The 12,604-nt window shown below is 37.9% G+C and overlaps 1 protein-coding gene across 4 annotated transcripts in view; it reads left to right on the forward strand.

Annotated features, from left to right (window-relative positions):
- The window catches only part of tafa5a (TAFA chemokine like family member 5a), a 233,643-nt gene that overhangs the window by 203,069 nt on the left and 17,970 nt on the right, over nt 1–12,604 (forward strand). For all 4 annotated transcript variants that reach the window (XM_020601401.1, XM_020601400.1, XM_020601403.1 and 1 more), the window contains one exon: nt 10,815–10,942. In XM_020601401.1, the coding sequence (XP_020457057.1) occupies nt 10,815–10,942 (128 nt within the window). The remainder of the gene's footprint in view (nt 1–10,814; nt 10,943–12,604) is intronic.

Here is a 12,604-nt window from a genome sequence, read left to right on the forward strand (position 1 = left end):
CGCAAGCGCCTGCAGAGAGTGGTAAAGACTGTGGAGAAGATCATCAGGACTCCACTGCCCTCTCTGCAGAGCATTTACCACCGCAGGGTGTGTAGGAAAGCTGCCTCCATCCTCAAGGTCCCCACCCACCCACCCCCAGCATGGGCTGTTCATACCCTTGCCCTCCGGTCAGAGGCTCAGAAGTGTGAAATGCAGGACTTCTAGACTGAAAAACTCTTTCTTTCCCTCTGCCATCAGACTCCTAAATAGCTGACTCAGGATCTACCTCATGAAATTCTATCTGTACTGTTTACACACTCATTTTGCGTAGTCACTGCATACTCACTGCTGAGCATTTGGACTCCACAGCTCCCGTGTGCTTCTTTTACTTGGTGCTTTAAAGTACCTTAGATTTGTGATTTTACTGCCTATTTAGATTTGTGTTATTGCTCATCTACTTTATATTTCACTTTATATTTCACTTGTTTTATGTGGCATTCATGTGGACGGCAAAGCAAGAATTTTATTGTACAGGGAAACGCATTTCCTAACTGTGCATATGACAAATAAATACTTTAACCTTTGACCTAAAGGTGCAAGCATGGAAAGGAAAAAAGAGGTGAAGATAGAAAAAGCAGAACACAGAAGATGAAATGAGAGTGTAGAAATAGAGGGCAGGCATGAGTGCAGAAAGAGAAAACAGTATATGTGAGGAAGGGAGATGAGGGGAAAACAAGATGAGAAAATTAGCTGAGAGGAGATGAGCTGTGAGCAGAGGGAAGGGGATAGAGAGCTGGTGGCTAATTACAAAGTGTAGGGATTTATTTCTTTGCACTGGGTTTTTCTCTCACATTCCACTAAGTCTCCTTCTAATTCCTGCTAGGCTTGATTCATGTTTAGGGAACATCTGCCTACCACAGCAGGTCAGATACTACAGTAAATTACCCAGATAGTAGATCCACTGTAAAATGAGACAAGGGAGGGGAGTTCCATGATGAAAGTAAATCTGGAATTTTAATGGCACTCGGTTGGGCTTTAGCAAGCCATCTTTTATTTGACTTTGTTGCCTGACATGTCAGCTAAGAAATTACTCCGTGTGTGTCTCTCTCTGTAATGCTGGTTTACATCAGAATCAGAATCAGAATTGGCCAGGTGTGTAGCTTTTTCTTTACTCAGCTGGCACCTTATCCCCATCAATGCAAGAACAGGAAAAAAACAGATGGGAGTGCAGCAGTGAAAAACTGGGTAAAAGGCCAAGGACACGAAAAGAACAGAACAACAAAGAGCATCCAAAAACTGCGATGATATTCACAAGATCATCCAGGCTCCCTGGACAGCTGTATAGCAGGGCTACAGATGGAGCCTGGTGATAGGGTCAGCAGTTTAGCACTGTTTGGCACTCAGGAGATCAGGAATAATGGACATACAATGGAGATAAGATGAGAAGCAAAAGCTTAAGCAAAGGCTGGCTTTATTACTGATTGAGGGGAGCACAAAATGCAGCTTGTGTGGGAAAGAAGGCATGTAATGCAATTAAAATATGTTCACTGCTTTGTGAGAAAATGAACTTCAAATTAAGACATTTTGGGAAGAAATACGCTTATGCAGTTCAGAGGTTTTTCATTAAAGCCAAATTAATTTTTCCAAAACATGCCTGCTGTATTGCAAGACAGGCCTTACATCAAACTACAGTGGTGTGAGGCAATCTTTTAATGAAATTATGATTTCCTGCAAGTTTGAGCATGAGCAGTGGCTGCATTATTTGTAACTGGAAAGAGACACCAAGAAGCGTTTTTAGTCAATGATATTGCAGATTATCAATAATTTGGTAACTGGCCCAAGCCCTATAGGCAGACTAGTAAAGTTACTGTATGCTGAAAGTGCACACAATAAAAAATATAGAGTATATTTCTGTCCTATATATTTGTCAATATGCAGAGGAGAGAGGGTGCTTGAGGTTCTTAGATGGATTTGACCATATCAAACCCGGGCCTATTTCATCGATCTATGTTTCTAAAAACAAAACAAATGTTTTCAAATGCAGCTGAGTTTAGCTGGTTTGACACTGAACACATTTCACAAGGTATTTTTGGTTCCCAAAAGCATCATGTTTACTAACATTTACAGTGTTCAGCATAAATGAGTACACCCCTTTGGAAAGGTAAGATTTCAATCAATTTCTCAATGAACACAAGAACAATTTCCAAAATTTTGACAAAACTGCGTTGTGTATAGAACATTTGTTTAGCTCATTACATTGAAAGTAAGGTTAATAATATAACTTGGATTACAAAATCTTCAGTTTTACTCAAATTAGTTGCAATTAGTCTTCCTCTTTTTCAGCATGGGCCCTGGCAAATTCAAGGTGGGCTTCTTTTGTGCATGGGCTTTAGGAGAGGCCTCCTTCATGGACAATACCCATGCATGCCATTCCTCTGGAAATGTACGCCGTATTGTGTCATGGGAAACAATCGCCCCTGTTTGGCTTTCTACTTCTTTAGCTAACTGCAGTGAACTTGTATGGCGATTTTCTTCAATCCTTCTCATCAGAAGACGCTCCTGTCGAGGTGTTAACATCTGTGGACAGCCTGGAAGTCTCTGTGAGATGATTGCAGTACCATCTTTGTTCAATTTTTGTATCACTTTTGCTAGAGTATTCTGACTGATAAGTAAAGCTTTGCTGATCTTCTTGTAGCCTTCACCTTTCCTGTGTAAAAATTATTTTCCTTATCAGATGACATTTCTCTTCCATGTGGTGCCATTGCTGACAGCATGAAATGGGAAGTGGTTTTCTTTGTTAAGTAACACCCTTTTATAATGAACTGTCAGCTGCACACCTGTTTAATGAATAATTAGACTCACCTGTAGTTGAATTTTTGTTCATAAGGATTTTATTGTCTAAAATTCAGCTTTGGGTTGGGGTGTATTCATTTTTGAAACATGGTCTTGAATGAATTTGTTAGGGAAAATACTTTTTTGTTTGTGCACATTAACAAATCTTGGTTGCAATCACTGGCCCACATATTTTGTAGTATAGAAAATGTTGATTCTGAAAGGAAAGTAAAGGTTTTCTGAAACATCTGTTGGGGTGTACACATTTATGCTGAGCACTGTATGTGCACACGATTTCATGTGCTACATGGAAATGTACACACTTCCAGTAAGAAGAACTACACAAAAGGAAAACTCCAGATTAATAACAGTGGCAGCAAATTGTGAAAGAACAGAGAAAATGCAACTCATTGCTTACAGTATATGTATGGAACGTGTGTGTGTGTGTGTGTGTGTGTGTTCTTGATTTTCTATACATGAGGGGAACCCAGGAGCACATTTTCTCCCAGTCTCTACAAAGTAAACATTGTATTTTACAAAAATGAGTAATAGTAAGGTTAGAGTTTGGCGTTGGTTAAGGTCATGATAAGGCTCCTGAAAATTTATGTAAATCTACGTAGGGACCTGGTAAGTGACTAAAATAAGGATGCGTGTGTTTGTGTGTGCCTGGTATTAGTCATATTGTGGGGACTAAATTTTAGGGTAACAGTCTGGCAAGGTCAGAGTAAATGTCCAGTCTCCAAGTCTGTCTGTACACTTGTACTTGCTGGCTGTAATTTTTAATCGGGGAAAAATATTTAGTAACTTCATTCATATACTGTAGTGTCACCAAAATCACTTTCTTTAATGGACATCTGTTTATTATACTAAAACAATTAGTTTGGAAAAAATGCTTTTGTATAATTTTGGTGAATTTTTATTGGGAAAAATAATCAGTAACTTCACTGTTTAACAGTAGTGTAACCAAAATCACTCATTATTATGGACAGGCTGGAACCCCCATGAAAATGAATTCCGTTGTGTGCCAGAAGCAGCATCAGGGATTGGAAGGCTGATGATGGAACAGGTGCATCTTCAGTGCTTCGGGTGAGGCTCTAATTCAGGGGTGGTGGGGGGATTAAGGACTAGATTCCTACCAATGCTGAGACCAAACCTATGGCCTTGATGACAACCCTCAAGTAATAACTGAAATATTATCAGATTAGTATAATGTTATAGTTCTGTTTTATTTTACAAAATTTAAGGAAATTACTGGTGCAAAGCTGCAGTCTTCAGCAGCATGGGTAAAATTCTTCCATGTTGAAACGTGGAAACAAACTTAAATATTAATTTTTCAAATAAAACGTGGAGTCCTATTCAGTTTGCTTTTACTATGTACAGTAAAACCTTGTATTGCGACTAACCTGGTCTGCAAGTGTCTCCCAAGATGAGTAAATTTTTTAAAAATAAATTTTAACTTGATAAATGAGCGAGGTCTTGCAATATGAGTAGTATGTACGCCTTGTTTGCCGAGCGTCACATCACAACTGAGCCGATGGTTTTCACGCCTCATTCATATAGTCAACATCTGTACTGCAACAATGGCCCCAGTGAAGAAAAGATAAAGGTTGAAAAGAAAGGCGGTAAGAAAAAGGAGGTGATTACGGTGGAAATTAAAAAGGAAATCGTGAAGCATGAACGAGGTATGCGAGTGGCCGACATCGCAAGATTTTATAAGGGAGATGTGTAAAATGTGGGAAACACTGCAAAATGTGGGAAATCACCACCCGAATAAGGCTGTAGCAGTACGAACGATAAATCTGTTTAACAACAATGCAATGCCACATTTCTGCCAAATCCTCAAAAGGAGGCAAAAGCAAGTGTCATTGGACAGGTTCCTTGTTAAAGCAGCACAAAAAGAAAAAGATTTCAGCGAGCCAGCAGATAGCTCCTCTTTTTTTCCTCACGCCAGCCACAATTCTTTTCAAAGGTAAAGTGCAGGTTAATTTGTTTTATTTTTACTTTATTATGCATTTTGTATTACTGTTATCATTTTTATATGAATATATCATATGAGAAGCATTTCTGTTCATATAAACAGTATGCCAACTTGAAAAACTCTTTCTTTCTGACTGCCATCAGACTCCTAAAGTTGCCTGGGTGGGTGGGGTCTGCAGCAATCCGTCCGGCCCTCCTCTGGATCCGGTCAATGTATAGTGAGTCCAGATCCAGAAGAGGACTCCCTACAATGCCCTGGATCCTCAAAATCCTCAAAAGGATGCAAAAGCAAGTGTCATTGGACAAGTTCCTTGTTAAAGTAGCACAAAAAGAAAAAGATTTCAGCGAGCCAACAGATAGCAGATAGTTCCTCTCTCTCATCTCCCTCAGGCCAGCCACAATTCTTTTCAAAGGTTAATTTGTTTTTTTTTACTTTATACTATATTTTCTATTACTGTAATCATTTTTATATGAATAATGTGGTTGTGGAACGAATCATCCGAGTTTCCATTATTTCTTATGGGGAAATTCACTTTGATATACGAGTGCTTTGGATTACAGGCATGTTGCCGGAACGAATTATACTCACAATCCAAGGTTTTACTGTATTAGGGTGTAGAGGCCAGAGTGAAATGGCCTTTCACCTTTGTCTAATGGATGGATGGCTGACAAACTGTGCTAGTTATAGTGCCCTGTAATGATCTCTAACCTCGTAATGAGTATCACATAGTAATTACAGTATGCTAAAAAGGAAGGGCTGAAATATGCTGAGATTTCACATTGTGCTGAGTGCTTTTACTGCATTATAAACATTTCAGTTTACATAGATTAACAGTTTATATTGGACAGCTGCAGGTGGATGTGTGTGTACATATCTTCATTGACACAAATGTGTAAAACTATTTTGAAAATGTTGCATTTTTTTTAATTAAATGTGTAGTTCAACCATAATTCTTGCTCTGCTACCTGCCCAGACCATATGTGATGTGTACAGTCTGTAATTATTTGAACACATCTTATCTTGCGACCATCTCATAGAGAGTGCTGCACTGCATTTATTATATCTCATCAGATCTGTCCTCAGGTCTACTTTCCTTCTTTCTTGGTTGTTGTCACTTATTATCTTTTCTGCTTTCGTTCTCTGTTCTGTGCCCTTTCGCTCAAATCACACACACACACACACACACACATACTGTGTTTTCATTCCTTGTGGGGACTTTATAGTGATTTATATTCATTTTCTATAGACATATGCTAATCTTAACCATAACCACTACTTACCTAGCCCTGACCCTAACACTTAACCTACCCTCACCCTAACCTTAAACCATGTTGCCACCCTAAAATTCAATGATTTCCACCCTCTGGTCCCCACAAGGATGGCCGATACCCCACAATGTCAGTGTGTTAACAGGTTTCGGTCCCCATAATGTAAGTAATACAAAGGTGCACACACACACACACACACACACAAGCCCATCTTTCTCTTGCCATCTCAGGCTTGGCATGGCATTAGACAAAATTTATTAGGCCAAGATGCTGGCTGTTGACATGAGTGTGATCTACCATTTGGTGGGAAAATAAGTGTTCCATGGAGGGTGTAATAATGTTCTCTCCCTCTCTACTCCTTATCTCTGCTGATGAAACCATGGCTGATACCTTCCTTTACAGACAGCATCAAACCTGTGTGTCTTTATTTCTGTCCATGCCTGCCTGTGCACTGAGATGTCTGCCTGTGTGTGTGTGTGTGTGTGTGTGTGTGTGGACACTTTTAAAGGATGTTTTAATTTCATATCACCCTTGAATCTTATATGTTTCAACATAAGCCACTGTAGTGATATAGTCAAATGGTAACTGATAGTGCCATTCTTAGAGATTTCTGGGAGATGAGTTCAGTTAGTGATGTGAAGCCAAATGTAACAGATAGGGGCTGTGTCTTCACTTGTCTTTAAGGTTTGTGACTGTTCATAAGATAAATCACAGAGATTTGAATAGTTGTGTGTTATCAAATAAGTCCACACTTCTTTTCTGTCTTTATAATTACAACATTTAAGCTGCTGCATTTTCAGTTACACTGTATTATATAATGGCTATAAGAGCAATTCAGTATAAACAAATATTTATACAAATAAAATATGTTGAGAATTAAGCAATTAAAATGATTTGTTGTGGGGTTATCACTATAGGCAATACATTCACATTACAGATATCCATTTAATCTATTGTTAAAATGAAAGCACTGATAAATAATTGTCATAATTTTAACATGTCAGTATGAGACAAATATCAATTAATCAATCCTTAAACCAATTGTAAATCCGTTCTATCAACCTGAATTGTCCATGCTTCCATTATTAAATATTATATCATTCATCTGATACAACTGAGATAACTTAGGTCTCGACTGTCATCACTGATTAAGCTCCGGGAGTCGAACCACCAACTTGCTGGTTAGAAGACGACTGCCCTACCTCGTAAGCCACAGCCACCCCCTATCCACCCCAAATCCGTTCTATCAACCTGAATTGTCCATGCTTCCATTATTAAATATTATATCATTCATCTGATACAACTGAGATAACTTAGGTCTCGACTGTCATCACTGATTAAGCTGTCTTATACAACTCCAAATCAGATAAAAGATTTAATTAAAACAGAAAATGGTGATTTCTAAATCATTTGTGTCCTCGATTAAATTGAAAACAATACAGCAGCACATTATTTGGATATGATACCTCATCAATTTTATTCTTTGTTCAAAGTAAACACATTCTGATGCCTGCAACACATTCCAAAAAAAGTTGGGACAGCTGCATTTTAGGGCTAGTAAATGATGATTTCATTTGAAATAAGTGATGCCAATGGGTGATTGTAATCATGATTTGGTACAAAAGTGGCAAAGCTCTCTGTCAAAAATTTCATCTGTAACACAAACAGTCTGAAGAGGCCACTTTTACACACATTCATTTACCAGACAGGACTATACATCTTCATCAGCTGAGGGTCACCCCGGTAAATGGTAATTCAGAAGCGAAACAAAGCCCGTTAGTGAATTATATAAGTGACCCTGCTGACATTCATTAGACAAATTCAAAGTAATGCATTAAATAGCAAAATGAGAATTTGAAAAAAAAAAATCTGCCAGACCATGGGATATTACATCTCACTTTTTTTTTATTCAGTGAATGGTGTGTTTTCAATATGTCTTCTAATTTTCATTTCTGCTCAATTGCTTTCCTTGGTTAATCCTTATGAAAATGAAAGTGTTAATGTTACAGTTTGCTGTTGTTTATTTGGGGCTCTGAGCTTTTGCCAGGCAACTAGTTAAGGGTGACTTGTCACTGGACAGAACTAGGCTAGGCTGACCAACTGCAGCTTCATCCTTAACAGACAGATAACAGAAAGGTATGGATTGGGTGTTTAGCGTGCAAGAAGCAGCCACTGACAAGACTGGTAACCAGGATAATATAGTCAGTTTGGTTACCTTGTAAACTTATGGGTAGCTAGAACCCAAGGAACATCTGTAGTTAAAACAAACTAGTTAATAAGGAATGTCATCTATAACCAAGCCTGATGACAAACGTGCCTGGAGTGAAAATATTCAAATCACACATTATAGATTGATTGTGTGCAGCTAGCCTCGAGGGAAACTACAGTGGCAAGTAATTCAACCTCAAGTAGCATGTCAGCAAAATCCACTCAACAATAGCAATGTTTTACATTGGTGTCAATTTCCAGCTCACTGTTTACTGTGTGCTGACACGGTGTTCTTAATGCTTTCATTATTTGGCCATGTAGAGCTTGAGAAGGTCTACATATTTCAGAGATTGTCATGATGTATAGATATTATTTATGGTGAACAGATATTAGCACTGTGTACAGTGCTCACTGATGATCTACATGCAACACTGTGACAGCTACTGAAGGTGCCCCTAGAGCAAATTTATAGATATGGAAGTGAGCACAATCCCCATACATTTTCAGAGAATATGCCATGGATGGCATGGTGAAACAATATTACATATACTCTATATGTACTCTATAATTCATTCTAATTTTCACTGCTATCTAATAAAGAGTGTTGTTTTCCATCCATATATGAGCACACAGTAAACACATTATTCTTTTATCTTTTCCATATCCTGTAATGGTCTAGAATCTCTCTTCTGTCTCCAGTTTTTATATCCATATTCAGGTGGTTGCTTATTTTATTCTTGAATCCTTTTTTCATGCAGTGTTAGATTTATGAAGACTGTGAGACACAAGGGGCTGTGATTAGACACTTAGCTTGGTTTCTTATTACACCAAAAAGCACCTCATTACAGCACGCACTTAATGACCCTTAAATTCACTTTTTTTCCTTTCTATTTTCCCCAACAGCCATGATTTTCATAAACCCTGTTTATGAAAACAAAATATTTGTTTACAGAAATAATATTTATGCACAGAAAAATCTCCACTGGGTATCTTTTATGTCTTGGTAGTGGCAAGAAGATTGTATATTTTGAGTTGTGCCTTCATTCTGGATGCTATTATATAGCATATTCTGGTGCTGAAATGTCACTATAGTCACTATAGCACTTTCTCAAAAGCCACAAATTAGGGTCAGTTTGTGATCCTTATATGTGTATTTCAAATGCTCATTGATGATTCATTCTGCCTCATTGCCTCTCACAGAAACAGATAATGATTGTGTATTACTGGTTGACTGTTGTTGCATCAGAGGCTACCGAAACTACACTCAAATACTAAACTATACTTTTATTCATTTGCACACTTTACTATACATACACAGATAATGTATATTTATCTTTGCACTATTTACATCCATTGACCTGTTAACTCATGTATCAGAATCAAAAAATATTTTATTGGCCAGGAATTTGACTCTGTACATGTAGTTTGTATGTACATATCTCCATGCAAGGGGCAAGTAAACAGTAAACTAGCATAAGGCAGTGTAATATAACAAAATAAGCAGTATTAACAGCAACAAACAGTGCAAACAGTGCAAAATAAGCCTTATAAATAGGCAGTAAACAATGCAGACAGACAAAGGAATGCTCATTGCAATGAGTGTGCCAACTCTTTTTTAGGAAACATTGCTGTGTGCATCCTTCCCGCACCAACAATAGAAGCTGGCAACATGAACAAGAAATTGGGCAACACTTTTTGGGACAAAATGTTGTAGCAGAAATGCACACAAACAAAAAGTGGTGCAGAATATCCATCACAAGTAACTTGAAAAATGTAGCTGAATTGAAAGATCTCATTGCAGCTGCAACATCACTTTCTCCAAACTTAGATCCAAGTGTCACTGTATTTATCAGTGCCATCATTATGTAAGTGATACTTACACTCAAAGTGACTGTACAGTAACAGGCTTGGGCCTTAGGCTTTTCTGGAACTTAAATAAAGCTGAGGAGACTGAGACAAAGTTCAAAAATGTACAAACTGCAATATTTTGTTAAAAACACTGATTGGTAAAACTGTATATGACAAGTGTGTATTTTGTTTTGTCCCTGTTGCGGACATGCACAGGGTTTACAAAATATGTCATCCTATTTATAGAATGTAAGAAGGGCTATAATACCTGCTAAATACCATTTGGAATGTTTGATTTTAAATACCTGACTGATCACATCTTTTCCTATCTGTCAGATTTTCTCCATCTTTCCCTCATCTCTCACTGTCATCCCCTGCTCTCATATCTCTCTAATTGTCTCTTTACTTCATTGCTCTTCATATAACTACATATCTGATCTCTCTCCACTCCAGCCCTCTGCACCTCTCCATGTTTTTCACTCTATTTATATGTATTTTTTCAAATTCACATCTACTCTTTTTCATCATTTTTTCAGTTATGTTTTGCTCATATCTGTCTTCCTCCATGTGTAATCCCCCAACCCGCTTTCTCTATTTTAATCAGTACATCTCTGCATCCTCCTCTCTATCATTTCTCTTCATCTGTTTATTTCTCACTTTTCAAATTGCTCTCTCTCTCTCTGTGTGTTTGTTCTCTGCAGCTGGTATTGTTCGGAAAAAGCAGTGGTGTGAGATGGTGCCATGTTTGGAGGACGAAGGCTGTGACCTGTTAGTCAATAAATCTGGCTGGACTTGTACACAGCCCGGAGGCCGAGTCAAAACCACCACGGTGAGCTCCGGCCGTCTTTTGGCTCCCCCATCCACCCCCCTACCCCCCAGGTTGCAGTTGCTGCACTGAAAACAGCATGACTGAAAATTAAGCATTTGCCCAGAAAATCAACTGTAGTGTAAATCCAAGTTAAGGACACATTTTATTTAACTTTTGTCCATTAAACTATAACAGTTTAACAGTTTTGCTTGCTAAAGGTTACTGTTAAGTAGCCATTTTCATTAGCTTGAGTCATTGTACATTATAATAAAACGTGTACTTTTGTGTACTGACTCCCATTAAAAGCTCTGATTTACAAGTATATACAGTATGGAAGCCAGGTTTAAAGCACGTTTTTAGCTTCTGACCTTCTTTGGTTCAAAGCATACTACTATCAAACTGATATTTGACAGTGTGTACTTGGAGGCTGCAAAAATTTGTAAAGTGAAACAGTTTTTACTATACACATGTAAAAATTCTTACATATTCAGCTAGTTTTATATGTTGTTCAACCTGCTTGTCAGGGACCAAGCAGTAAGGCAAAAGACACAGCTTCCAAAGTTCAAAATAAAGGCCTTTTTATTAACCCAAAAGTAAGAAAAATACAAAATTAGCATCAGATAAATTGGGCCCTAAAAGAGGTCAACAAAAGATAAGGAAACTCAAAATACAGCAAACTGAACTGTCTGATACCTCAACAAAAACCAACTGACCTGACAAATGACACACACACAAGGGAACATATATACTGGCTGATCAAAACAATAACACACACACAAGGGATAAACTAAAGACACTACCAAAATAATCAACTAATAAACACTAAACAGACAGTCTGCTCTCAACTAAATAGTTCCTTTAAATGTAAAGAAATTAACATAACTTGATAAATAAAGTTCTAACATAAACTACCAACAAATAAACAATACATTTCTCCCAAACTCCCTAGTGGTGGGCAAGTGAAGCCTCATGAAGCACTGAGACTTTCCTAACAATTGTGCCGAAAACGATTCAAAGCTTCAAGACTTCAGTGACGGTGACATCTGGTGGACAACTGAAGCCATAGCAGCCTCTAAAGAGCACGACTGAAGCACTGGCACTGTTTCAATCCCATGACAGCAATAAAAGTTCAGAAAAGTCTGTGTGGTCATTCAAGTGTTTTGTTCATTCATACCAAATAATGATTATATCGTCATTACAATAAAATATGCAGATGCTCTCCCCCATACTGTAAAACACATTCCAGATTAACCCAAACAATCAATGCAAATTATATTAAGGGTTAAATGTTGGTTAAGGGTTAATTTCAAGCTTTGAGCTTTATTTAAATACTGTACTAAAAGCCCCTAACAGGATTAGAGATCCTTCTACTTTGCAAATGATCATGGTGTTTGAATTCAGAAACATTTTGTATGTGAAGTGTGTGAAGTGTTTAAGGAAAACATTTAAAGATAATGGTTTGTCATTTGGGGACTTGTATGGTTGATTTGGAATGATTATTCACAGAAGCAGACTAGTTAGTTGTTTTCACAGGTTTTTATTGAGAAATATAATTTTTTCTACTGTCGCAGGCTTCAGTCGGCTCCTCTTCTGGCTGACCAGCTCCCCAGCTTTGGAAAATACCCTTTCACAGGGAACAGATGATGCTGGGATGCACAGATACTTGCATGCAAGTTTCCACAG

The sequence above is a fragment of the Monopterus albus genome, unplaced genomic scaffold (assembly GCF_001952655.1).
Source record: "Monopterus albus unplaced genomic scaffold, M_albus_1.0 scaffold51.1, whole genome shotgun sequence".
Taxonomy (NCBI): domain Eukaryota; kingdom Metazoa; phylum Chordata; class Actinopteri; order Synbranchiformes; family Synbranchidae; genus Monopterus; species Monopterus albus.